The sequence below is a fragment of the Marmota flaviventris genome, chromosome X (assembly GCF_047511675.1).
Source record: "Marmota flaviventris isolate mMarFla1 chromosome X, mMarFla1.hap1, whole genome shotgun sequence".
Lineage (NCBI taxonomy): Eukaryota > Metazoa > Chordata > Mammalia > Rodentia > Sciuridae > Marmota > Marmota flaviventris.
Window position 1 is genome coordinate 10381965 of NC_092518.1, and position 27485 is coordinate 10409449.

Here is a 27485-nt window from a genome sequence, read left to right on the forward strand (position 1 = left end):
TAATAAAACAGAACCTACATCTGTATCTTTTTAAATTAGGAATATCTTCCCAGAGGATATTCTTACTTATTGTTCTAAAGTAAAAGTCTGATCTGATTCAATGTTACAGCAACCCAAACACTGATGCTTCCAGAATGGCGGAAACTCTCAGCATAAGTCCTATAGGAACCAGCAAATTGATGACTTATATAATTACAATATTCTATGCATCTCAGGGTATTCTCTAGCTTGGGGATATAATGGCCAACCACAGCTTCAAAATGTTTAAAATTTAGTGCAAGAAATATAAAAGAAGGCACAAAGTCCAGTACACTGTGTTAGGTATTATAAAAGTGAAATATTTATGCTGGGAATGTACTCACAGCAAGTACCTAATCCATTCGTGGGGGGTGGGGGTCAGGAAGCTTTCATACTGATGATGGTGATGATAGTGGTGATGATGATGATATAACAGCTAAAGTTTTGGGGATACTGTTGTCAGGCACTGCTCATAAATAGTCTATGTTATCCAATCATCACAATAAAAGGTGTATAAGATGGGAAATAACATTATTATCTTGATTTCTACAGATGAAAAAGTTGAGGAGTAGACATTAAGGAATTTACTTGAGACCAAAGATGGTCAAAGCTTAAGTTTCCTGGCCCATTCAACTCTAAAGCCTATGTCTCCATGGAGCTTGGTGTTGCATACCTACAATCCCAGTGATTTGGGAGGCTGAGGCAGAAGGAACACAGGTTCTAGGCCAGCTTTGGCCACTTAGTGAGACCCTCAGCAACTTAGCCAGACCCTGTCTCAAAAAAATAAAAATAAAAATAATAAATAAAATGAAAGGACTGGGGATTATAGTTCAGTGGTAAAATGCCTCTGGGTTCAATCTCCTTTACCAAAACAAAAACAAAAAAACAAAACCCCACAAAGCCTACATCTCTAATTATGGAGGCACTGAGTTGGAAAGGTCAACCTGGAGGTGAAGGGGGCATTGAGTTGCTCAGATTGTAAAGGGTGAAGTTTATGCAGGGCTTGGTTTTCAGCTGAAAGATTCTAAGAAAAGATTGGGGGAAGTGAGGGCAGTTTAGTAAGTGGGTATGTCTGTAATTTTTGGGGGGGAGAGGGGTACTGGGGACTGAACCCATAGGTACTTACATTGAGTTACGACCCCAAGTCCTTTTTATTTTTTAAAAGACAGTCTCACTCAGTTGCTGAGGTTGGTCTCAAACTTGTGATCTTTCTGCCTCAGCCTCCCCAGATGCTAGGATTACAGATATGCTCCACCAACTGGGGAAGGTATATCAATAATTTAATTTGGAGAGGAGAAAAACAAAGCTAAGCCAGGAAAGTTACTGAATCACTCAAAAGACTGAGGTCGTTAATGTATACTAGGAAGAAAAGTTTTTTCCTTGTCCTTGTTCTTGGCCTTGTATGTGTATATCACAGTCTTATTGCTAGCAGGGCTGTTTTACTCTCTCAGTCTTTAATCTCATCGATCCAGTTTAGTTTCATCACCCCTCTCCTAGATTATGTGGTACTGTATTTCAATTTTATGTTCATATGTTTGAGAGTGGGTGGGGGTCTCCCTACTTTGTGGCCCAGGTTGGTATTGAACTCTGGGCTCCAGCGATCCTCCTGCCTCAGCCTCCCAAGTAGCTGGAACTACAGGCTTGTTCCACCCTGACTGGCTGCAGTTTTATCTTTTAATCCTTTATATTGCAAACCACAGTAATTTTCCTAAAACACAAATACCACTACAACAGTCCTCTGCTTAAAAGAGATAGTTCCCTGTTGTTTACAGAACATAATTAAAGTGTTTTAGCCCTCATCCATAAGCTAGGCCCAGCTCACCTCCACGGCTGCATTCCTTGACACTATTAATTTGCGGCTGAAATTCCATAAACGAATTTCTCGCCGTTCCCAGAACATTCGTTTCACCTCTTCATACCTTTGCTTATAATCATATGCCTGCAACCCTGTTCTTGCCCTTCTCCACCTGGATAAAAGCCATGTTCCTTGGAAAAATTAGCGAGGTCCTAGCAATTTAGTGAGACCCTGTCTTAAAAAACAAACAAACGAAAAAAACAAAATAGGCTGGTTCAATCAGTGGTAAAGCTCAGTGGTAAAGCACTCCTAGGTTGAATACCACCGAGTACAACAAAACAAAACACAATAACAAAACAAACAAAACAAAAAGCAGTATCAACACAAGCATCACTAAACTCCCTGAATTCCCAGGTGGACTATTTTAATTAAACTTCATCTTTGCCGGCAACATATTAACTTTTCTATGTAACGATCCTTCTCTGCACCTCAAATTGTAAACTCCTTGGGTACACAGGGTACAATTTTGCAACCCCTGAGTTAGCTCCCATTACAGGAGCCCAGCTTAGTGAATGGAAGAGGGTGGAGCCTAAAGCCTTGCCTGAGGCGCTGATAGGTGGAGCCGCGGAAGGAGGCGGAGCCTGGAGAAATTCTAAGGGAAGCCGGGCTAGCAGTTCAGGGGAGAATGAGTGTTCGTGAGTGAATGAGAAAACGGGGTTGGGGGGGAGGTACGGCTTTAACCTCCTGGCCTCCACACTCCCACTAAGATGTATCGAAGCGCTGAGAAGAAAATGATTACTTCCTGGGCGGAATGAGTGCTCCAGAGGTTTCGGGAAGGAGACATTTATTTAGGCAGGATTTTGGCAAACCAGTCACAAAAAGAAACCTCCCGCCTTTGGTCTTTGGTCCCGCCCGGGCTGATGCCGCGCAGCACAGACGCCTGCGCTCGCCTTCTCCATTCTAAATCCCTCCTCTTCCGGTCAAATCTTGGGGGTGGGGTGCGCCGGTAAAATGGCAGCGTCCGAGACGATGGTTCCTGAGAAACCTAGGTAAGCTCCGCTTGAGGAGATGGGCTGGAGAGCAAAAGGGACGGAGCTGGCCAAAACTGTCATAGAGGTTGAGCAGGCTGGAAGGAAAAGGGAGCTGGGCCCAAAGAGGGAGCCACCGCGCTCGTTTGGACCCTAACCGTTTCCCTGGCTGTCAGCCGTCGTCCGTGGGCTTAGGGAAGCGAGGAGGGGAACAAGTAGCAAATTGGAGAAAAACTGCTATTTGGGTGTGGAGGGATTAGGTAATAGTAGTTACATGTTCTGGAATTAAAACACTGGAAGTGCGATTTCTCTCCCAAGCATCCGAGCGGTCTCCTGTCAGTGGGCGCCGGGAAGAGAGGATCCCGGGCAGCGCTGCGGGTGCGGCTGCTAACATTGATGTGTTTATTTTTCGATCTTCCAGTCACAAAAAGTACAGGGCCGCCCTGAAGAAGGAGAAAAGGAAGAAGCGTCGACAGGAACTCGCTCGATTGAGAGACTCAGGTATCAATAGGCTCCCTATCCGGTTTTTCTGGGTATGAAATTGCTCGCTCTATTCCCGCCCAAGTTAGGGCCCCAGTGTCGGAAGTCAAGTACTGCATCTGATGAAGAATTGCTGTGACTGCTGTCTTCCAAGTAAAGCTATTTTAGACCCATTTCACAAACAATGTTAATGCCCGAGAGGGGGAGAGTCATGGTTAATCATCATCAACCGATTTTGTATTTATTAAGTACCTAACAGTACAGGTGCAGGCATTATGAATTGCAGCAGCTAGCAAAGCTCTTGTAATAGTTTTTGGTGGCGAATATATTTCTTTGTAAGCCCAGCATGAGTTGAAAGTTTTAATTAGACACTTTGCAAGTTTTCCCCAAACTTCAGTAATATAAGAGACCCTTTGTTTACTCAAATTATTATTATTGTGGTGGTGCTGGTGCTGGTGCTGGAGATTGAATGAACCCAGGGGTGCTTTACCGCTGAGCTACAACCCCAGACCTTTTTATTTTTTATTTTGAGACAGGGTCTTGCTAAGTTGCTGAGGGTCTCACTAAATTGCTGAGGCTGGCCTGGGACTTGGGATCCTCCTGCATCAGCCGCTTGAGTCACTGCGATTATAGGCACGGGCCACAGTGTCCGGTTTGTAGCATAATTTTAGGTATACAGTTACATATATAATACAATTAGATATATTGTGTTTATATGTATCCTCTCATATATTTTGATTGTACATGTACTGAAAATGCTACACTCAGAACTGTTAATGAACACCTCTGTGGAGTGAGTGAGCTTGTTTGGCAGCAGGGGATGGGGAGTTGAGTAAGCCATTCAACGGATACTTGTATCAACTAAATGCCGGCTCTGCCTAGTCTGTGGGCATACCTCGATGCAAGTCAGTCATATCTCTGGTCCTTTACATGCTTTAGATCTTAATTTAATTGTCTTAATAATTATGTTAGAACTTAGCCTAAATTTTTTGCCTATTTTAATTACAAGTGTTGAAATAAAGTTTACTTAAGAATAATAAATTATTGTAGTGATCTTGGACTGGGTGAGTCTTTGGTTAGACCTATACTCAATATATGACAGACAAAATCTTTTTCCTTTAAGTTTGTGTTTTTCTGTTACATTTCCTCAAGATAACTTTATCCCCCCACCCCAATTTCACTGTTTTTTTTTTTCTCAAAATTAAATTTTTAATAGAAGATGTATTTAAAATTATTTTACCATGTCTTTATTTTAAAATGGTTCCAATGCACAGAAAGTTGAAGAAACAGTACAGTAAATACCTATGAACCCTTCTGCTAGTTTTGTCAATTGTTAACATTTGGCCTTATTTTCTCTCTCTTTATATATAGAGATACATACAACATTTTTTCTGAACCCATTACATAGCACTTCACCCCTAAATCCTTAAGCCTGCCTGTTCTAAGAATAAGGATGTTTTCCTGCAGAACCACAATACCAAACTTGTACCTATGTAAATGAAGAGTAATTCAATAGTATGCATGGGTCTTATTGAAACTTTCTCAAACGGGGATTGACTGTTTTGAAAATTTCAAGCCAGTTTTCTTGTGGAATGCTTTGCATTCTGGATTAGTTCATTTTCTTGTTATTAGCATCAGGTAATAAAATTTTTCTCATTATTAGCATCTTTATGCCAAAATGCTACAGAATGCATATTATAAACTTCTTATTGCATACATCATAAGAGCTATAATGACAGGTTGTTCCACTCTGAGTGAACAGAGTGTGCTACTGTAAGTGCACATTTCCCCCTTTACAATTAATCCTCATCTGTGAGATGACATTTTTGAGATGATGTAAATATCCTCATTCCAAGAAACTTTCATCCAATGTTTTTAACATCTTTTTCTGAGTTAAGTAGGAGTTGTAAAAGTGATGATTTTTCTGCTTCAGTCTTTCTACATTTTTTAGTTGCCATTCTTATGTAAAGATGGATGTTCCTTCTAACATCCCACCACCTTTTTGAGTATCACTAGGGAACCATTGATTAATTTTAAAATTTTGATGTGTTTTCCACTACCATTATTATTATTATTTTGATGGTCACTTTGTACCAAATTTAGGCAATTAAAGCCCTTATTATTAGAAAAGCTTAAAAAATTTTTACCATAAAGTTTATAAAGATTATATGTATGTTTTCCCTGAATTATTGACCAAGGATTTGCAATACCCAAAAGTTTAATAAACATTTGAATTTTCTCAGGAGTCTCACAGAAGGAGGAGGAGGAGGAAGAGGAGGAAGCTTTCATTGAAGAACAACAACAAGAAGAAGAGAAGCTGTTGGAAAAAGAGAGGTTAGCACTAAGTGAAATAAAGTGAACTCTGTTATTTTATAGGAATATTATAAGTCTTTAGTAGCTAGTATGGGTTTGTTTTCTGTATAAATTCTTGTATAAAATGGGTCTTATAAAATACTCTGTATAAACTATTTAAAACTAGCTGATGGGCTAAAATTACTTAATATCTTTTTTAAAAATGGAAATATTTTGTACTGTGTTTGCTAATTGATCAATGTTAAAAAATATATAATTAACAAGCATAGGAAGTGAAAGGTCTTTAATAAACAGCACACCCAAAGACAGCCACTACCAAGAAAGAAAATATAAATATCCTGTTCAATTCTCAAATGGCATGATATTTATGCATATTTTTCTATAAATTGCTTTCTTGTTAGACACATAATACATATATTTCATGTTGATACAGGGATCTAATTCAACCATTTTGATGTCAACACAGTATCCATTGTATGGATGTAGCATAATTTATTCTTTATTCATAATATATAGTTCTCTATTGGACTTTCAGGTTATAATGGATTTTACTATTATATAAAAAGTTGCAATAAGCATTGATGCTTATGTATCCTTGGTAATTGTCCTATTGTTTCTTTAGGGAAATGCCATGAAATGAAATTGTGATCAAAAGGATAAGTTCATGTAAAATGAAATTGTGATCAAAGGATAAGCAGAGTTGAAAGGGTATACTGGTTTGCAATTTGTATCACTTTCAGCAGTGAATCAAGGTGACTATGTCCCTATATTTTCAGTCACACTACCAGTTTTTTTAAATGCTGTAGTAAAAAGTTATATTTCATTGTTTCAAAGGTACATTTCCGAATTAGTAAAATTGAATATATTTATGGGTGTTTATTATTTTTTTTTTTAATTTTTTTTTTGGTCAGCACTGGGGATTGAACACAGGACCTTGTGCATACTAGGCAAGCACTCTACCACTGAGCTCCATCCTCAGGCCTTTTTATTTTATTTTTGAGACAAGTTCTCACCAAGTTGACCAGGCTGTCCTTGAACTTGAGATCTTCCTGCCTCAGCCTCCCAAGTAGCTGGAATTACAGACATGTGCCATTGTGCCTGGCCTTTGTATACATCTTAGATTGCTTAAGTCTTACAGCTTTCTTTTTGGCGATACTTTTTTAAAAATGTATTTTATAAATAATGTTATTACTTGATTAAAGATACTAATTCTTTAACTGTCATGTGTGATATACATTTTTCTCCATCATTGTCAGTCCTAACTTACCTTGTAATTACTTGCTATGATTCGATTTTCATGTTGTCAAATTTCATTATAATATCTGCCCTTGTTGCCTGACTTTAAAAGGTCTCCTCTGTCATGTGATGATGAAAACTTCTATTTTTTTTTTTTTAGTATTTTTTTTCAGTGAATAGTTTGTGGCACACACCAATATGAATGTATTTAATGCTATTCAACTGTTCACTTAAAAATGGTTAAAATGGTATATTTTATGGTATGTACTTTTTAACCACAATAAAAAGCAAGCATGATTTTTTTTAAAAAGAGAATAAACTTTATAGGCATTCTTTAGCTATTTAGCATGATCAGTGGAAGTGTTGCTTGTTTTCTTGTAATTGATTCCTGTTATCTACCAAGGTACAGAAGTAGATGGAATTATCAAAATGTCAAAATATGTATGGAATGAAATAGGGAAGTAATTTTTGTTTTCCTACTTGAAATCCGTCTTTTAAATTATATACATGTGTCTTTGTTGTCCTTGCATCTTTTGTTTATTCCTATATGAATATGCATACTCTAACTAATGTTGAAAAACAGGGAAATTAATGATAGGAAAGTACCATATGGATTTATGTCCTATTTTAAAGCAGATGAATAGTATATTCAAGTTATTAAATACTAAAATTTTTAACATCTTAATAATGTGGTCCTAAATTTATATATCATTTGGTTCAGTTATATACAATTAATATGTTTCTCAAAAGATTTGTAAGTCAGAGTTCTGCACACTGAAACATCTATATGGTTCCCTAAAGCACACATAGGAACTTTAAAATATGTAATTCACAGCCTCTACTATAGCTAAAAGATGTGTTCCTGGAATCTGCAGTTAGAAATGGAACATATTTTCTTAGAATATTTGAAATTGTGGTTAGGTCCCCAGGCTAGACATAAAACCATATATAGCTCCTAAAGTTGCTGTAGTAATAATAGAACAATTTCTCATGTTCCATTTCTAGTCTACAAAAATCAGTGGGAAAATGAAATCTAAGTTCTAAACACCTGATTAGCAAATAAACTTTGTAAATATAACCCCCTTTTAAGTTAGAAACTTGTGATATCATATATCTGAGACTCTTGCCACTTTAAGATAACATCACTTCTTATAATTAGTCATTTAAAAAAAAATCGACTAGACACCATTTTTTTAAACTTCTTTTCATCTTAAAACCAATAGCTTTCTTTATTTTAAAGACATGCTCATAGTGTAATTTTTTTTTCTTTTTTTCAGCAGTTTAGATGTTTCAAGGCAAACCACAAGAATCTCTTAACTATGTGGAGTAGTAGTCCAAGGTTCATGGCAAACCAGGTTTTCATAGTGCTACAATCATAGAGTTGCCATATTTTTAAATGCTTAGAATGGGAAATATAGTGCTTTCATAATGTGAAAAGCTAAATGTTGCTTCAAAACTTGTTACCCACTTGTTTGCACCTAAACATTAGTGTGATTAGCCTAAAGGGGAAGTCACAGTCTTTTTTTTTTTTTTTTTACATAAAAGATGTCATAGTCACACACACTTATGAAACAGAATGAGTGATTGTAGCTTATTACTGTCTAGGAAGATACTTGCTGATAATTAGTCCTTTTTTTCTTTTTGTAATTGTAAATAGACAAAATGCTTTTATTTGTTTATTTTTATGTGGTGCTGAGGATCGAACCCAGTGCCTCACACATGCTAGGCAAATGCTCTACCACTGAGCCACAGCCCCAACTCCTGATACTTAGTTTTTGTCCAAATTTTTTAAGATATCTTTTTGTTCTCTTACCCCATTTTACTGATTTATAGAAAATACATTTCATGATATTTTAATCATTCTCCAAACATGTCTTTTTTGTTTCTTTTTGCTATCTTGTGTGTGTGTAGATTAATTCCCATTTATTTGATTACGTCATTAATTAATAGGCAAAAATTACATGAGGAATGGTTGCTAAGGGAGCAGAAGGCACAAGAAGAATTCAGAATGAAGAAGGAAAAGGAAGAGGCAGCCAGAAAACGGCAGGAAGAACAAGAGGTACAGTATTAATCAAATAACCAATTAACTAAATAGTTAACCAAAATATCTCTCACTAAGAGTTGCATATCTGGGCTGGGGTTGTAGCTCAGTGGTAGAGTGCTTGTCTAGCATCTGTGAGGCACTGGGTTCAATTCTCAGCACCATATATAAATATAATAAAGGTCCATCAACAACTAAAAAAAATATATTTAAAAAAAAAAAAAGAATTGCATATCTTTCCAGCTATGGTGGTGCATACCTATAATCCCAGCAACTTGGCAGGCTGGGGCAGGAGAATTGCAAGTTCGAGCCAGCCTCTGCAATCTAGTGAGATCCTGTCTCAAAATAAAAAATTTTAAAAAGGCTGGGGATATAGCTTGGTGATAAAGTATCCCTGGATTCAATCCCTAGTACCAAATATATAGTCCTTTTTACCAATATTTTTAGTTTTTCTTTTCATTTATTTGCTCTCTATGTTAAATGTTTTTTAAAAGTAAGTCTGAAAAGAAATGACCTTTCCTTCTCTCTCTTTTTTTTTTTTCCTTTAAAGAGAAAGTTAAAGGAAGAATGGGAAGAACAGCAGAGAAAAGAGAGAGAAGAGGAGGAGCAGAAGCTACAGGAGAAGAGAGAAAGAGAGGTGATTCCTGTCACAGGAGGATAGGCGCTGCGTATCTTCTTAGTGTGCACATGTGCTGGGTGATGGGTTTGAAGAAAAAGCTGTGGGCATGTCAGGGTTTGGATTTTTTTCTTGTTTCTTGTTTCATTTGTTTGGAAAGAGACTTTTCGTCTAGAAACACACTAATTTCTTTGTGATGTTCTTCTTTGGGTCATTCAGTGACAGATTCCTTAAATTAAGGTTTTCTTTAGCTTTTACCCAGTTTGCCCTTTATACCAGCAATTAGCAAATTTTTTCCTTGAAGGGCCAGATACCAATATTTTAGGCTTTGTGGTCTATATGGAACCAGCTCTGCCATTGTACTCTGAAAACAGCCATAGGTAATATGTAAACAAATGGTTAAGGTGTTCTAGTAAAACATTTCTACAAAACAGTCAGCTGGCTCATGCTTTGTTCTGTGTACCACTCTATAGCAAGTCATGTTTTTTGAGGTTTTGTTGTATATGTGTTGACTTCTTTAGAGAATATTTATATTGTTTCCACATTTATTTAGTTCTTAAGAAATTGAACAGCTTATGACACATCAATAAGAATTAGTTGACTTAAAGAAATCAGGAGCTCAAATAATGAGGCATTATTTAAACTTTTTTTTTTTTTAACTGTTATTAAATCATGACTTTCTAACTTGGGCTATAAAGATAATTGTAGCTAACACACAGTTGTCATTTTTAAAAAAATGATAATATGTTTGTATGTATGTATTATCTATATTTTCCAGGATTCTTTTTTAAAGATTGACTTTGTTTGTTATGCTGTTATTCCTTAACAGTGTATTTATTTCAAAGATAACACAGCTCATCTTTCCTTGACTGATTCATCAGGATGTATCTTTTTTGGAATATTGCTAAATTTGAATAGAGTCAAATTGGGTAATCAACTTATAATGGGGAAAATACATTTGTTTACATCCTAATCATGTTGGGGCAGAAGCAGTTTCCAATGCCTATGTTTTTTGAGTCTCAGGCATTAGTTTCAGTGCAAATTTTTGATACCCTTATTTGAACACTGCTTTTGAGATGAAGCAACATAACATGGTAGGTTTTTAGGGAGGTACAGAAATTATTTGGAGCTTATCATATTTTATAGAGAGAAATCAATTTCTGTCTTAATGGTAGAATATTCTTTTAGGGATCAAATAAAAACTAATGCTTCTTTTATGCTTTTGTTTCAAAGGAAGTCTGGTTAAATATTAAAGAGAAGTGGGTCAAACAAAATAAATTCTGAGCGTATATGAAGGAATATGGGCTGTGGATATGGCTTAAAAATGGAGCTCAGCAGTAGAGTAGTGTTTACCCACTATGTGTGGGGTTCTGGGCATGATCCCTAGCATGAGGGGAGAACATGCAATGTATGTTTCTGTTGTATACATTTCTGTTGTGTATATGACACTTCTCTGGTGGACAGAAATAGAGCAGTGAAAAAGCACACAGTCTGTTCTCATTGAGGTACTTTTCTAGATGGGGAGTCAGATGATAAGTAAACAAAACACATAACTTAAAATACAATAAGATAATGTTAAATGCTATAAAGGAAGAAAGCAGAGAGTCATGTGATAGAGTGATGGGGACAGGGGAGTACCTATTTAGATTGCCAGGTTTAGGAAGTCTCTGAAGAGGTAATGTTTGAATTGACACCTGAGTGCAGAGATCTTGGGGAGAAGAGGCTTGGAAGTGGAAAGAAGGGCAGGGTACTCAAAACATAGAGACTAAAGAAAAGTGAGTCAGGGTATCCTAAGAAGTCAGGAGGGTACGAAGTCTGATTATGCAAGGCCTTTTGGATTTGAAGGAGTTTGGATTTTATGTTAAGTGTAATCAATGGAAAGACATTAAAAGGATTTTTTTTTTTTTTTAAGCCAGAAGTGACTTCATCCCATTTGTAATATTGTCTTCAATAGATCATTCTAACTTTTCATACAAAGAATGGGGGATGGTGAACAGTGACCAAGGAAGCGAGAGGGAAACAGTGTAACCAGTTTCAAGGCTGCCATTCCAGATGGGAGACAACAGTGGTTTGGATGAGGGTACTGCTTTAAAAAGATAAGTTCACAGATTTGGAGTGCTGCAAGGCAGAGTTAACAGAACTCTAGCTGGCAGATTGAATGGTAGAGAAAGAGAAGGAAAGTGAGGGGAATTCACGTCCTATTTTTAGTTTTTGTTTTGTTTAGTTTTCAAGTCCTAGTTTTAGTTTTTTTGTTTGAACAGATGGGCAAATGGCAGCACCAGTTAGTGAGAGGGATATTTAGGTAGGCGGGTGGAGGAGGACAACCAGTTCTGTTTGGGGTCTAGCATATAGCATATGGCTCTGGGTTTAATCCCTAGCAGGAGGGGTGGGTAGACCTCTGTTGTGAGCCTTTTAAGTTACCAAGGACTCTTCCATGACCAGGTAGGTATCAAGTAAGCAGCTAGATACATAAGTCTTATGTATTGCTTTAAGGAGCTAGTAAAGAAAAGTCTGTAGAACATAATTTAAAACTTCTTCAAATACCAATTAGGTAGAAATTTACTAGCATATTGCAAGACTCCCTTTGCCTTATTTAAAAGTTTGAAATTTCTCATAAATCCTAATTACTACTGGTCATAGTTTAGCTTCTGTTAAATATTTATAATGTTTTACCTAGTATTGTATTTTATAATATTAATTAATAAATTATCTTAAAACTAGAAGGTGATATAGATACTCAAATATACTAAATAATACTGTTACTGAAACTATTATATTTTAAACCTTTTTCAATCTGATCTAGTCAGTTTTCTATTTGAATAAAAATTCTAAGCTATATGTCCTTTGAAAGCTTTTCAGAAGATTTGTGCTTAGAAAGAAAATCAAAACCTAAAACCACGTGTATGTAGGTAGGTGTGTGTGTATGTGTATGTGTGTGTGTTTTAATTATTACACATTAGATTCTTAACCAGAGAAACCAGATGTGACTTACCTGACTTCCAGGTTTTCATTAGTCCTATGTTTGCACCATTTATAGGAAGCTGTGCAGAAGATGCTGGATCAGGCTGAAAATGAGGTATTTTCATAACCTTTCATTAAGAATTTGAGATCAGTTTATATTTCATTAGAAACAATAATTTCAGTAATGTTAGTTTGGTGATAGGCTATTTAGATCACACCTGGATATCTGGAATCACTTTTGTGGCATTTTAGTGTATATGACAATAAGTTTATTAATGAACAAAAACAAGTGGTATTGAATCACCCTATGAACTGTACTTATTTTGAGTCCTTAAGTGTGTATAAACAACATCACATACTGTTAGCCTCAAATGGTCAGTTTACCCCGATTGAGAGTAACTTTTACTTTTCTCATGTTGGCTCCGTAAGTCTTTGGGTCCTCTTCAGAATAGATGAACAGAAAGGAAACCTGGTAGCAGTAGTGATACCTGATCAAGCAAAGTGACTGGGCAGCAGAGAAATTTATAACTTAAATATGAATGATTTTAACTGAAAACATTTTAATTTTTGATGGAAGCATTTGAATATTTTTGGAAACATTGAGTCTTTCATGGGTTTTTATACCACAAGTAAAGTTATGGTTATTTTCAACAGCTGGAAAATGGTACCACCTGGCAGAACCCAGAACCACCAGCAGATTTAAGAATAATGGAGAAAGATCGTGCCAATTGTCCATTCTACAGTAAAACGGGAGCTTGCAGATTTGGAGATAGGTAACATATTTTGCTTTATCATGTCAGAATGAAGTGATTCAAAATGGGAGGTTTTTGAGTACTCCTTTGGGGAGTGGCTCAATTTGAAATCATCAGGCCTCTGCTGCTTTTTTGCTGCCTCTGTCTCCCAAGCTGGTCATCCTCTGTACCCACTCTCTTCCCTAGGTGGGCTGAGCAGGGTGTGTCCTTTGTATTCTCTCTTTAACCTTTTGTTCCTTGGTTTCTTCCTGTGCTCATGTGAGTCCACAGTGAACAACTTGGACAGGGAAATTATTGGAGCAGCTGGCCTTTATCTTTCGAATGGTAAACACTGTGCCCAAAATAGACTTTTAAAACTTGACATGAGTAAAGGGACTCAGAAACAGACTCCTGGGTTCAAAAACTGGCTTCAGTAGCCTTCTCTTCAGAAACGTTATTTAAACAATCTGTGATTTAATTCCCCTCATGTGTGAAATGGGGTAGAAACACAGTATCATCCTTCTGAGGGGGCTGTGAGGCCGGAAGGAGTGAAGGAGTGAATGCCTGGCAAGCGCAAGGGACCACAGTGAGCACTGGGTGTTCTCTCGTGTTTTCATTATTGCTACGGTTGCCATCATTCTCTGATACATTCTTGCTCCTTGCCTCTTTTGGGATAATGATTTTGAAACAAGACATTCATTCATGTGGAAACCTAATGTTGATCTTTTCAGTCATTTAGCAAACATTTAAACACCTAGCTTATGCCAGGTAATGGTGATTTTTGTAATTTGGCTTATTTATGAATGAACAACTCCAAATTTCTAAGGGTGAATGAGTCTATTTGAAGCAAAATCTAATTATTTATCCTGTGGAAGAGAAGATCTAATGTCTTAATGTCTTATTAATCCCTAAAAAGGGATATGAGTAGGGAAATTCATATGTATTTAATAAATATCTATATGTTGTCTCAGGTTTTTTTTTTTTTTTTTGACTCATAAAATTGTCCATGGCCTGAGCCCCCCACCCTCCTGCTTCTTTGAAAATATGAGCTTTCTCTAGCTTTGTCTTTCTTTCTTTCTTTCTTTCTTTTCTTTTCTTTCTTTCTTTCTTTTGTTTTAATTTAAGCCTTCACAGCATTTTTCATTTTTTAAGATTAATGGTTCTCAACCCTGGATGCATATTAGAATCATCTAGGAAGCTTTCAAAACTTATGTCCCCCACCTCAAATTGAATAATTCAGAATCTTAGAGACTCAAATGGCCTTAGTTTTGAAATGTCCTCATGTATTTCTAATGTGCCCCGGGATTGATGTCCAATATGTAACTCCCTTTATATTTTATGGCTGGGATTTTAGATGCCCAGAATACCTATAAAAGGACTTACAGGATCTGATATCTAGTAGAAAACCTCCTCTTGAGGAACTAGGGACTAAGGAAACTTTGTTTCCTTTGGTATCTTTAGAAGCATTTCCCATATGTACATTTAATCTTATCAAGAAACAGTAATAGGGCTGGGGATGTGGCCAGTGGTAGAGCGCTTGCCTAGCACATGTGAGGCACTGGGTTCAATCCTTAGCACCACATAAAAATAAGTAAAATAAAGGTATTGTGTTCATCTACAATTAAAAATTAAAAAAAGAAACAGTAATAATTAATATACAACAATTCCTACCAAAGAAAAACATACAGCAAATTACCTTTGTTGAGACAACTGAGTCAATTTGAATTCACATTTATGTGGGTAGTTGAACCAAGTGGTCTTTTCCAGCCCCAGGATCCCTTGTTTATATATATATATATATATATATATATATATATATATATATATATATATATATATATATATATATATATTTAGTTGTAGTTGGACACAATATATTTATTTATTTATTTATTTTTACTTTATTTGTTTATTTCTATGTGGTGCTGAGGATTGAACCCAGGGCCTTACACACGCCAGGCTACCACTGAGCCACTACTCCAGCCCCTTATTTATTTATTTTTATGTGGTGCTGAGGATCGAATCCAGCTCCTTGCATGTGCTAGGCCAGTGCTCTACCACTGAGCCACAATCCCAGCCCTTGTTATATATCTTTAACACTTCTTTGAAATTTGAGACTTAAGGAAGCCTGAATCTGGATTCTTCTTCTGTTGGACCTAAGTGAGAGAAGGGGCAATGTCTTAAATGGTTGACACCCACTTCTTTGAGGAAAGGGGAGTGGCCTATTAGACTCTGATCCCATCTGAAAGTCATTTCAAGGAAATATGGACTGTAGTCACATTAGTTTGTGACCAATTTTCTTTTTCCTTTCTTGTGGTAGTAAAGATTGAACCTGGGGTATTTTACCACTGAGCTACATCCCTGGCCCTTTAAAAAAATTTTTTTAATGGTGATATTAAAAAAAAAAATCTTCTATTTATTTATTTTTATGTGGTGCTGAGGATCGAACCCAGCGCCTCATGCATGCGAAGCAAGCACTCCACCACTGAGCTAGAACCCCAGCCCAGCCCTTTTAATTTTTAATTTTGATATTTATTTTAATATTTTATTTTGAATTGCTGAGGCTGGCCTCAAACTTTAAATCCTCCTGCCTCCAGAGTTGCTTGTATTACAGGTGTGCACCACTGCACCCAGCAGTTTGTGACCACTTCTTACTGTTTTCATAGGCTATGAAATTTCACTACTATAATTATCAAAATATGAGAGTGATTCAGGTATTTGCATTGTTTAAATGATGAGTTGTGACATAAAATTCTGTAAAATTAGCAGTTAGGAAACCTAGCCCCATTGCTTCAGACAAGTACATTGTCCACTTTTACAGAGAGCCTTGGTGATTTGCTTCAGTTGATATAGCTGTTCTTTTCTTTAAGATTTGTCAGATTGTCACAGAAACACTTCCTTAACCTACACATTTCTTTGGTTGTTTTTGTAATTAGTACGGAATCCAATTAGAACATTTCTAGAACTGATGTTTTTTTTTCAAATGACAACTCCTTTGAAAGGAATTTTATTGTTGGTTTCTTCTTAAAACAACATAATCACTGAGGAATTATTTACACCCCACCTACTTCCAGAAGTGATTTAAAGAAGGCTCATGATCAACTACATTAAGTTAAATTAAATAAAGGAAATTGAAAGCAAGGGAAGAAGGGGAAAGTGAGTTATTATGAATGTATGATGCTTCTGACTCTGGATTTTAATGCATCCCATGCAGATACTAAGCTGTATGTTTCTTACTAAAAAAGAAGAATGAATGGTATCTCTGGAAAGACAAAATTTTCTTGGCACCCGATTCTTTTTTTTTTTTAATTTTTAGTTGTATATTGACATGATACCTTTATTTTATTTATCGATGTGGTGCTCAGGATCGAACCCCGTGCCCCACATATGCAAGGTAAGTGCTCTATCACAGAGCCACAACCCCAACCCTTGGCACCTGATTCTAAATGTGTCTCCCATGGAATCTTGGATAAAGGCATTAGATAGGAAGATGGACAGTAACTTTGATAGATTTTTTTTTTTTAACACAATGCCTTTATTTATTTATTTTTTTTATGTGGTGCTGAGGATCGAACCCCAGTCCCGCCCGTGCTAGGCGAGCGTTCTACCGCTGAGCCACAATCCCAGCCCCCAATTTTTTATTTTTATTTTATTTTATTTTTTTGGTGGTGCTGGGGCCTTGTGCATGTGAGGTAAGTACTCTACCAACTGAGCTATATCCCCAGCCCTGATAGAAGTTTTATAACAGTTGATGTGTAGTTTTCATGAGAATGTTTCTTACAGTGACCTTTGCTAAATGATTACAGCCCACCTTTCACATGCAGCATAGTGATTCTATGTAAGACAAAGGTTGTGAGCACCAGAAATGCTCCCTTGAGATAAGGAAAAAGAAGAATAGCCAGTTAGTTGTTCCTGAGGGGTCCATTAGATACCCACACAATTTATTGGCATCCTTGGGCTAAATAATGTTCAACTCTGTGTTTTTGTGGCAGTTTGACTTGATTCAGGTATCAGTATCATGGGTAAATAGCATGCCAAATCTGGCTAATCATCAGGACCTGGTGAGGTGGTATTTCAAAAATATGGGTTCTCTACCCCTTGAGCTCTGGGGCAGACTGGAGAAATCTCTCTTCCAAGTAATTCTGAGAACCACACAGCCTTGGTACCATAGCATTAACCTCCTTCCTACATATTAGCTTTTTTAGCTGACCTTTCTGTGGGGGGTCTAGGGCTGCCTTTTGAATACCCTCAGATTGTAATGACTGTCTCCAGGCCAAGCGGGGATTTTCCCTAGACAGGGACTTTGACTCTATTCTAAAACTGATGAATGTTCATTTGACACCCTGGGAACTAAGGCCAGTTTTATTCAGATCTAACAACCCCGTCAGCAGAATTTTAACCTCGTTAAGTTGTTTCCTTGTCTAATTCCCTCTATATGTGCTTCATACTTATAAAATTTAATTCACCACAAACATTGCTGGCCAGGTTGAATCCTTGCTCTTAGTGCTGTCAGTAGCAGTACTTGGGAATATGGATCTAATTACAAGGTCTCTAATTGAATAATCAAGAAGGTCATTTGGAATATAGAAAATTTCACATTAATGAGCATTGGTGGAACATTTCTAAGTTGGGCATGGTGTGTGTTGTGCATTCTCACAGGTGTATAGATGGATATTACAGCTGTGGAAAGCAAGCATGAGTAACAGTCACTTCAGGGTCAAGGATTTTCCTAAATACTTGCCTTATTCTTTAACTTTTTGTCTTACTGATTTAAAAAAATTTTTTTTGTTGTAGATGAACACAATACCTTTATTTATTTTTTAAAAAATATTTTTATTTTTCAATTGTAGTTGGATACAATACCTTTTATTTATTTATTTATTTATTTTTATGTGGTGCTGAGGATCAAACCCAGGGCCTTGCACATGCTAGGTGAGCGCTCTACTGCTGAGCCCCAGCCCCAGCCCCACAATACCTTTATTTTATTTATGTATTTTTATGTGGTGCTGAGGATCAAACCCAGTACCCACATGTGCTAGGCAAGTGCTCTACCACCCAGGCACAACCCCACTCCTGTCTTATTGATTTTTAACTAGAAGCCTAACAAAGAAATTTTGTTTATTTAGAACTTTGAATTATATATTTCTTTCCCACTTTAGAAAAAGGAAGCAAATAAAAAATTAAATTCATATAAAGGATTTTAAGAAGAATTGTTCACATGGAGTCTCATCAGCTTTTCCTTGTTCCAGTTTAAACTGTGAAAAGAAAATTCTTCATAGTGATTAGCCTTCATTAAATAAAAATTATATTTATTGTACTCTATAATGAACAGGCACCAGATTGTAGGTTAACTCAGATCTCCCAGATCTGTCTCTTCCAACCATATGACCTGGGCAGATGGGCTTCTCTAGGTTTCAGTTTCTTTCTTTCCAAAGTGGGGATAGTACTAGTACCAATTGTCCTGAAGGTTTTAAGAATCAGAGGGAAAAATGTAAAAATGGCGTGAAAACTCTAAAGTGCTAATCATAGATGAGATTAAAATTCTCTACTCATTGAAAATTCTTAGATTGCCCTATTCTCTATGCATGTAAATTAACTGAAGATCATGTAGTACCAAGATTCTATTGTTAATTTTGCTATCTTCCCAAGAGTCCCACGTGTGGCATCTCATGCCTGTCACCATACTCTGTCATACCAGTGGGGCTTTCTTTTTTCCTATAGCTCAACATATAAAAAGCTTTCTATTTACTTTCTTTTGGTGTTGGTGGTGGGGTACTGAGCATCAAACCCAGGGCCTCATGCGTGCTAGGCAAGCATTCTACGCATGAGACATATCCCCAGCATTAAAAAAAAAAAAAAAAATTACTGAATTTCATGGCATATGAAGTTGAAAATCATTTACAGTCTGAGATCTGTGTGTGTGTGTGTGTGTGTGTGTGTGTGTGCGCGCGCGTGCGTGCTACTGGGAATTGATGCAGGGGTGCTGTACCACTGACCTACGCCCCCATCCCTTTTTTATTCTTATTTTGAGACAGGGTCTCGCTAAGTTTCCGAGGCTGGCCTCGAACTTGCGATCCTCCTGCCTCAGCCTTCCAAGTTGCTGGGATTACAGGTGTGTGGATTACAGGTGTACACCACTGCACCGGGCCCAATCTGTCATTTTAATGAGAAGCCAATATATTGGTCAATCTTATAACAGTTTTCTCACATGCTGAAACTTGACATCTGAGTAGGATTTATCTTCCAGGCAAGTCAAAACAGCTAAGTTACTTGAGTCTTTATCTCTTAAGTTTTTTACAAATGATTTTTAACTATTGGACTAGTGAATTGTTTTTTTTTTCATATGCAGGTGCTCACGTAAGCATAACTTTCCTGCATCAAGTCCCACCCTTCTTATTAAAAGTATGTTTACTACATTTGGAATGGAGCAGTGCAGGAGAGATGACTATGACCCTGACGCAAGCCTGGAATATAGCGAAGAGGAAACCTACCAACAGTTCCTAGACTTCTATGATGATGTGCTGCCTGAGTTCAAGAATGTGGGGAAAGTGATTCAATTCAAGGTGAGTGTATGTGGAGAGGACTGTTGTGCCTCCCTCTGAAGTATTCAGCGCATGAGACAGCTGGGGCCCAGGCTGTTTACCTGGGTAGTGGAGCCGTGTGCCAATACATGCCTGGCCCAGGATCAGGCCCTCAGTAAATGTCACTTACTTCATCACTTTTCCTTTTCCACCTCCACTCTGGTGCCATATAGATGCCATAAAAAAAGGAATCATGCCATATAGATACCACATGAAATCATAAGTGTGTATTAGTGTGAAATTTCTGGACTAGTGGGGTCTGGGTTGGTGAGGATTTTTTGTTTATTCAGTACCTTTGTGCTGTTTGAATTCTTTTCCTGTTGGAACTCTGTATCAGGTCCTTGCACATAGCTGCCCAAGCTTTCACTTAAACACTGCCTTTGATGGGCAGTGTATCCCTTCCTTCCTCTGTAGGCACTTCACCTAGAGCTGTGGTGATGCAGCAGGACTCAGCTTCACTCCCTAAGCATGTTGGTGCACTGTGTTGATGGTGCCTGCTTGCATCTTCTGCCCAAGATGCTCGTTCTTGGTTCTGGAACTACACAAGAAACATAGATCTTTTGATTTCTTTTCTTTTTTAACATTATTTTTATTCATTGGCTACTTTCAGTACTGAACATAGCATCACCAAAACCATGGTTTGTGATGACGTATACTAGATAAGAAAGAGGCATTCAGATGACACATAATTATTTTAAAACCTTGAAGGTCAGATGTGATCCCTGCTGCTCCTGGGACCCATTAGTTGAATCCTAACAATGAAGCCTCCTAACCTGTTTATTTGATCAGATTTGAACCGGAATGACTTTGTTTTGTTAGGGCAAGAAAAATGTCCCTTAGCTTGGGAAAAAAAAAAAAAAAAAACAACAAATAAATCTATGATATTTGTCTGCAATTGGAAATGACAGTAAAGAGTTGGAACAGCTGAGAAACAGATATATTCATGAAATTCAAGGCCATGCTTCTATTAACTGATGTGAAGATCTTTCAAAATTCTTTTAAGATTTCTTTCCCACTTAACCTTTTGTTTCTGTGGAGTATGCCTTCCTGTCTTGGTGCTGCTCAGCACAAGCAATAACCAGTAAGTGGAAGTGCATGGTCACACCTACAAGACACCACCTTGAAGCAAGCACCAGCTGTGGAAGCAGTGTGGTTTGACCAGGCCTGTGCTCTCAGACTTGTCACTTTATCTTTAAGTGCTTTTTCACTTACATCAGTGGTGTCCCTCATGCGATTCTTGGATCATACTGTTTCTGTGATATGGTAGTGGTAGAGCTGCTTTTAAAACTTCAGACTGGTTAATGGAAATCATACCATTACCTGTGATAGGCTGCATCCACTGACCATGACATTAGGATGACCAAGCTCATGCTAATCACATTGGCAGTTACAAAAGGAAAGCTATTTAGTAAATTTTTACAGGGAGAAATTTTAGAATATCAAATTTGTTACAGAAAATTAATAGCAGGTCCTTGGGAACCATTGGATTAAATAATCTTAAAGGTCTCTGGCACAGCTGACACTCCTTAGGACTTTCATTCTTCCTTTTAAGGATGGTGTTGCAAACTGTCATTGAGTATGGATCCTGCCCATTTTGGGATGCTCTAATAAAAATGCTCTGGAACAGATTTGTAAAATTATAGATTAATTTGGAAGAGAAAAACTAAACACCAGTCAGTATATTTGAGTACCTTCTTATATACCATATTAAAAAATAAACTTGTCATTTTTGAAGACAAATGATCAAGTATTCAGCCTAAATGATCAAGTATTCCTAGTAATTCCTAGTAATAAGAATAATGCATATAAAAGTCAGATATTATTCACACCTATTGGCCAAAAGATTATAAATTCTATTGATCCCAAGAGTAGGTAAGGATGTATATATTAGTTAAACTTCTTCAGAGAGCAGTTTGTCAATAGTTTGTGAAGTGGAAGGCACAGCTAAACTACACATTGGCATGTTCCTTCTGGTTGTGCACACTAGAGAGGTCCTTACACCCACAGAAGTGTGTTGAAGAATGCTGACCACAGTGCTATTTGTGGATGGAAAATTGGAAGCACCTCAGTAGCCATCATTAGAGGAGCAGATATATAAATTTGCTAATTTGATGTATCAGATAAGTCATTAAGTTTACACTATTATATCTTGAAAAAAGAATGTAGAACAAATATCATTTTTAGAAAGTTTTAAAACATACAAAACAAAGATATACATTGTTTATTAATACATATGCATATTTCCTTTCATATATATGCAGAAATATGTGTATTACAATATATGTGTGAATGTGTGTGTGTGTATGTATGTATGTTGTGTCTGTGTAAATCTATATATGTATATGTGCATTAGTGTTTCTGTTTAGTAAAACAGGCTACCCCCAGCCTCCAGGTAGTGCCCACCTATGTGATGGAGAAGGGAAAAGATCAGGATGGCAGGATTTCAACTGGGCCTTCAATGTTTTACTATTTAAACATTCTTGGTCAAGAATGAAAAATGTTAGTGTTAAACCTGGGTAGTGTTGTCTATGGATTGATTTACATTCTCTGTATTTTTATGCATGTGTGAAACATACTTATGGGTAAAAGCAGAACTGATCAACAAGAGATTAGATAATTGGGGCCTGCAGTGCTTCTCTGTGCTGAAGTATGCCTTAAATAGACACAAGAGTGGGCTAGTGTCTCTGTTTTGGAATCTTTGATTAGTAATTACTTTTGGGAATGTTAGCCTGGCAAAGCATTTGATGACTGAATGGTTTCGTTAAATTTTTTATGATAGCATTTTTCATTGTTCCTTAGGTTAGCTGCAACTTAGAACCTCATCTGAGGGGCAATGTGTATGTTCAGTACCAGTCGTAAGTATTGTGACCATGCCATGTTTTGTCATGGTATGATCTTTTGTTTTTGTGGACATCTAGGACTTTTAAACTGGATATATACCCTTCATATGCTCATATGCATGGTATTTTTCAAAATGTTAATATTAAGAGCTGACATAGAAACATAGAAGACATGTGAAAATAATACATTTGTATTTCATTCTTTAAATATTAGCATAGTTTTGAATCTTTTACAATATGGTTATATTATTACTTATATAAATTTAATTAAAGTTCAAACTGAAAAGGGATAACTAGAATAGAGAATATAAAATATAAATGTAAAAAGCCAGAGATCGAAGTCCCAAATGATCTCAGTGTGCATTTGACCAGCTAGGAGAATAGTTACTCTATCATTTCTGCTTGTCTTGCTGTTTCCCTAGGCCGCACCATGCCTAATGGGTTCAATTAGCCATTGTAATAAGGAGCACAGCAGCCCTAGCTAAGAAAGCACAGGCTCTAACAATGGAAAGCACTTCTGCAGTTTTAATGGCCCAGTCTTTTGGATTAAGAAGCTTTGACTCAAGCCAATTTCCATGCATCACAACCTCTCAGAGGGTTAGTAAAAAAGGCTCCTGAATAAATTTCAAGCTGCAGGAGCCCGAATGTTCTAATGAAGACTCCCTAGGTAGTACAGAAACAGCAAACTTGGTGGTCCTATGATACCTGAGTAAAAGGGTTAATTAATAATAGGGTTAATGTGCCTATTAGAGTTATTATAAAGCACATCCTTTGATTTTTTTTATTCAAAGGGAAGAAGAATGCCAAGCAGCCCTTGCTCTGTTTAATGGACGTTGGTATGCAGGACGGCAGCTTCAGTGTGAATTTTGCCCAGTGACCCGATGGAAAATGGCAATTTGTGGTAAGAAACAACATAATGATCCCCCCCCCCCCAATTATCCCACTATATAAAAGGATATTAGGGGGAAAAAAGTTCTTTTAAAAGGATGAGACATTGCTTTTGCTTCATGCAGATGAACAGGGACATCATGTAAAGGACACTGCAGTTTTGATCTGTAATAGACCTTGTGGGTCACTTGGTGGAGGAGGTGACTGAGGTCACAATGAGGTGGCAGAAGTGGGGTAGAATTTCAGTCTTCCAATCTTCAGCCCTAGACTCTTTTCTGACAAATCACGAAGCCTAAGAAGTGTCTGCAGGCAGCCATGTTGTCCTTATGGCAGTTTCAGAGGTGTTTTCTATTCATTGGTTCTCTTCACTTGAGCTGTTTGTTTCCATCTTTTTTCTCTAAAACATCTTTCTCCTTTACCATAAACATTACCTATAGATAATGTTTCCCATCTTTGGAAATCATGCTCTTGTGCATTAGAAACCAAATGGGAGGTATAGGATTAGTTAAGTGTGCGTTTGATGAGTTCAGTTACACTGACTCATGGGGCAGTGGCAACGGAACCAGGAAGTGATTCAGCACTGTGTAGGACAGAGCCTGCAGTATTGAAGTCCTAGTTATTTTCCGATTTCTAAAAATGGGCTTGGCTGAATCCGTGTGCAAATTTCCCAGGTGAGAACGGATGATGTTCTGATGCCTCAGGAGTGCACTTATCCTTCCCTTTACTTGTGTTTCTTGGCTCAATGCTTTCACCTGCTTAAAATCTCAGTAAAAAATATATATAATTTATAAAGTCTGAATCTTTAGCAATCTTATCTTAATGGATACTGTCATTTTAAAACCACTTATGAAGCAGGGGAGAGATTTTAGAATTCCTTGCTTAGGGAAACCAGAAGAACCATTAAATATCAAGTTTAAAGGCTCTGGGAATGAAAGTGATGGAATTGTTTTCTCCATGATTGTTTCTTTTGCCAGTTTGTGTGAATCCAGTGTGATTTCATGAGGTGCTTCTGAGTATAGCTTTAACTCTGCCAAAGCAAGAGACTATATTATTATTTTTGTGGTATTGCGGATTGAACTCAGGGCCTTGTGCATTAGGCAAGTATTCCACCACTGAGCTATCCCCTCAAAACCCCCATCCCATTTTTTAATATTTATTTATTTGTTTGTTTATTTTTTTTTTTAGTTGTAGACAGGCACAATATCTTTATTTATTTATTTTTATGTGGTGCTGAGGCTCAAACCCAGTGCCTCACATATTCGAGGCAAGCGCTGTACCACTGAGCTATAAGCCCCAGCCTCCTTCCCCTCCCATTTTAAAAATAACAGCTTTGTTGTTTTTCTTAGTGGCTAATGACCTTGAACATCTTTTTGTGTCTTTATTATTGGCCATTTCTATATCTTCTTTGGAGAAGTATCTATTTAGATCCTTAATCCATTTTTAATCAGGTTGTTTCTTCTTTTATTACTGAGTTCTTGATGTATTCTATATGCAAGTACCTGATCATAAATATGATCTGCAGGGCTGGGGTTGTGGCTCAGTGGTAGAGTGCTCGCCTAGCATGTGTGAGGCACTGGGTTTGATTCTCAGCACCACATATAAATAAATAAAATAAAGGTATTGTGTCCACCTACAACTAAAAAAATATATATTAAAAAAATATGATCTGCAAATATTTTCCCCTATTCTGTGGGTTGTCTTTTTACTTTTGTGTTCTTTGAAGCACAAAAGATTTTTATTTTTATTTTATTTTTTTCAGTATTGGAGATTGAACACAGGGGCACTATACCTGACTCAGCTATCTCTCGATCCCTTTTCATTTTTTATTTTGAGGCAGGCTTTTGCTAAGTTGCATCGACTGGCTTCAAATTTGCAATCCTCCTGTGTCAACCTCCTGAGTAGCTAGGATTATTGGTGTGTGCCACCATGCCTGGCATTATTTTATTTTAATGAAGTCCAACTTTCTTTCTTTTGGGGGGACTGGTATTTCTGGTATCATATCTAGGACTGCATTGCTTAGCCCAGGGTCTCAAATGTTGTGTTTTCTTCAGAGTTATAGTTTTGTCTCTTACATTTAAGTCTCTGATCCAGATTGAGTTCATTTTTGTATATAGTATATGGTATAGGAGTATTTCATTTCTAGCTGTTTTATCTATTTGGGGAATAGGAATTTAATGGGTTGTTTTGGTTTGTGTGTGTGTGTGTGTGTGTGTGTGTGTGTGTGTGTTAGTTACTGGGGATTGAATCCAAGGGTGCTTTCCCATTGTCTCACTGGACTACATCCTCAGCACCCCCCACACACTTTTTTGAGGTATAGTTTTGCTAAGTTGCTCAGGCTGTCCTTGAACTTGCAATTCTCCTGCCTCAGTCTTCCAAGCTGCTGGAGGTGTTTGTCACCATGCCTGGCTATAATCTTACTTTTAAAGCGTTAAGAAAATATAGGCTCATCTACCTATGATAGGCCTTTTCTTTTGACCAGTGGTTCTGTCCTGCCATCGCCATGCGCTTTTGAGGTCATCACCACAGGGACCCCAAGGCCTGGCTCTTCCGTGTTATTAGGGATCTAATTACTGTAGAAAAGGTAATGTGGTCACCACTTGTTCAGTTGCACTCTGATGATACAATAGGTGTACAGAATATTCTGGTTAATTAAAACTTCAGAGTTTTAGTTGTTAGAACATTTGAATGTTTTTGAAATTTTGAGAATCAATATATGTAAGCCTCTTAGCTAGCAAATAATAGGAAGTAATTCAAACATATCCGAACATCAGAAATGTACCTTTGGAACGAAGTGCCATCTTCAGAATACACAGTAGTAATCGCTGTTTTTCTCACTGTGCCATTGCAGGTTTGTTTGAAATACAACAGTGTCCAAGAGGAAAACACTGCAACTTTCTTCATGTATTCAGAAATCCCAACAATGAATTCTGGGAAGCTAATAGAGACATCTACCTGTCTCCGGATCGGACTGGCTCCTCCTTTGGTAAGAACTCAGAGAGGAGGGAGAGGATGGGCCACCACGAAGAATACTATGGCAGGAGGAGGAGAAGAAGCCCTAGTGCTGACCACAACTACAAGAGAAATGGGGAGTCTGAGAGGAAGAGGAGAAGTGCACACAGGGCGAAGAAATCTCACAAACACATGACAAAGAGTCGTGAGAGGCACAATTCTCGAAGCAGAGGAAGAAAAAGAGACCGAAGCAGGGGCCGGGGCAGCCAGAGCCGGAGCCATAGAAGCCGAAGGAGCCACAGGAGCCAGAGCCGGAGTCGGAGCCGCAGGAGCCGGAGCCGGAGCCGGAGCCGAAGTCGGAGCAGGAGCAGAAGGAGCAGGAGCAGAAAAAGCAGGAGCAGGAGCCGGAGCCGGAGCCAGAGCCAGAGCAGGAGCGGGAGTAAGAGCCGGAGCCGGAGCCGGAGTAAGAGCCAGAGCCAGAGCCAGAGCCAGAGCCAGAGCCAGAGCCAGAGCCAGAGCCAGAGCCAGAGCTCATCTAGATCCAGGAGTTGTGGTGGGAGGAGGTCAGGTAGTAGAGACAGAACGATTCAGAGTCCCAAATCCAAATAAACCTATTTTATTCTTTAATGGTTGCATATCTTACTTATTATGGATACTACATTCTTGGATAGAGGACTGTGTGCTCAGATGGGTTCCCGAGTCTGACAAAAGCCTATATAACCTGGAATCCTATTTTAAAATATTTTAACTCTTTGATAATCACAAACTTGTGTTTAGTATAGAAAATCTAATAATAGAAAATTACTTATAACTCTTACCCTGAGAGATTATTAACCCAGGAGCATTGCATTTTCTTTTTTCCTCCTCTTATGAGCATCTACACATTTTATTTTATATACACATATATAAAATTATTTATGTGTGTGTGTTTACACCACACAAACACACACACATACACACATATAATTATTTTGGGGGGGGGGTACTGGAGATTGAATCCAAGGGCAT

The 27485-nt window shown here is 37.5% G+C and overlaps 1 protein-coding gene across 1 annotated transcript; it reads left to right on the forward strand.

The window, feature by feature from the left end:
- The first annotated feature begins 2781 nt into the window (after positions 1 to 2781).
- Zrsr2 (zinc finger CCCH-type, RNA binding motif and serine/arginine rich 2) lies at positions 2782 to 27104 on the forward strand. Its single transcript, XM_027927444.3, has 11 exons — positions 2782 to 2862; positions 3263 to 3342; positions 5565 to 5655; positions 8821 to 8929; positions 9462 to 9548; positions 12565 to 12603; positions 13143 to 13261; positions 19569 to 19782; positions 22600 to 22655; positions 23432 to 23541; positions 26377 to 27104. Exons 1-11 carry the CDS (start codon positions 2825 to 2827, stop codon positions 27084 to 27086), a joined length of 1653 nt encoding a protein of 550 aa, XP_027783245.2. The 5' UTR covers positions 2782 to 2824; the 3' UTR covers positions 27087 to 27104.
- The last annotated feature ends 381 nt before the right edge of the window (positions 27105 to 27485 follow it).

What these genes read in the sequence shown, in the direction of transcription:
- Zrsr2 (XM_027927444.3), top strand. Translation starts at nt 2,825, where the DNA reads ATGGCAGCGTCCGAGACGATGGTTCCTGAGAAACCTAG. An exon ending in GTGTATGTTCAGTACCAGTC is followed by an intron (nt 22,656 to 23,431) that starts GTAAGTATTGTG and finishes TTTTATTCAAAG; the next exon opens with GGAAGAAGAATGCCAAGCAG. An exon ending in ATGGAAAATGGCAATTTGTG is followed by an intron (nt 23,542 to 26,376) that starts GTAAGAAACAAC and finishes GTGCCATTGCAG; the next exon opens with GTTTGTTTGAAATACAACAG.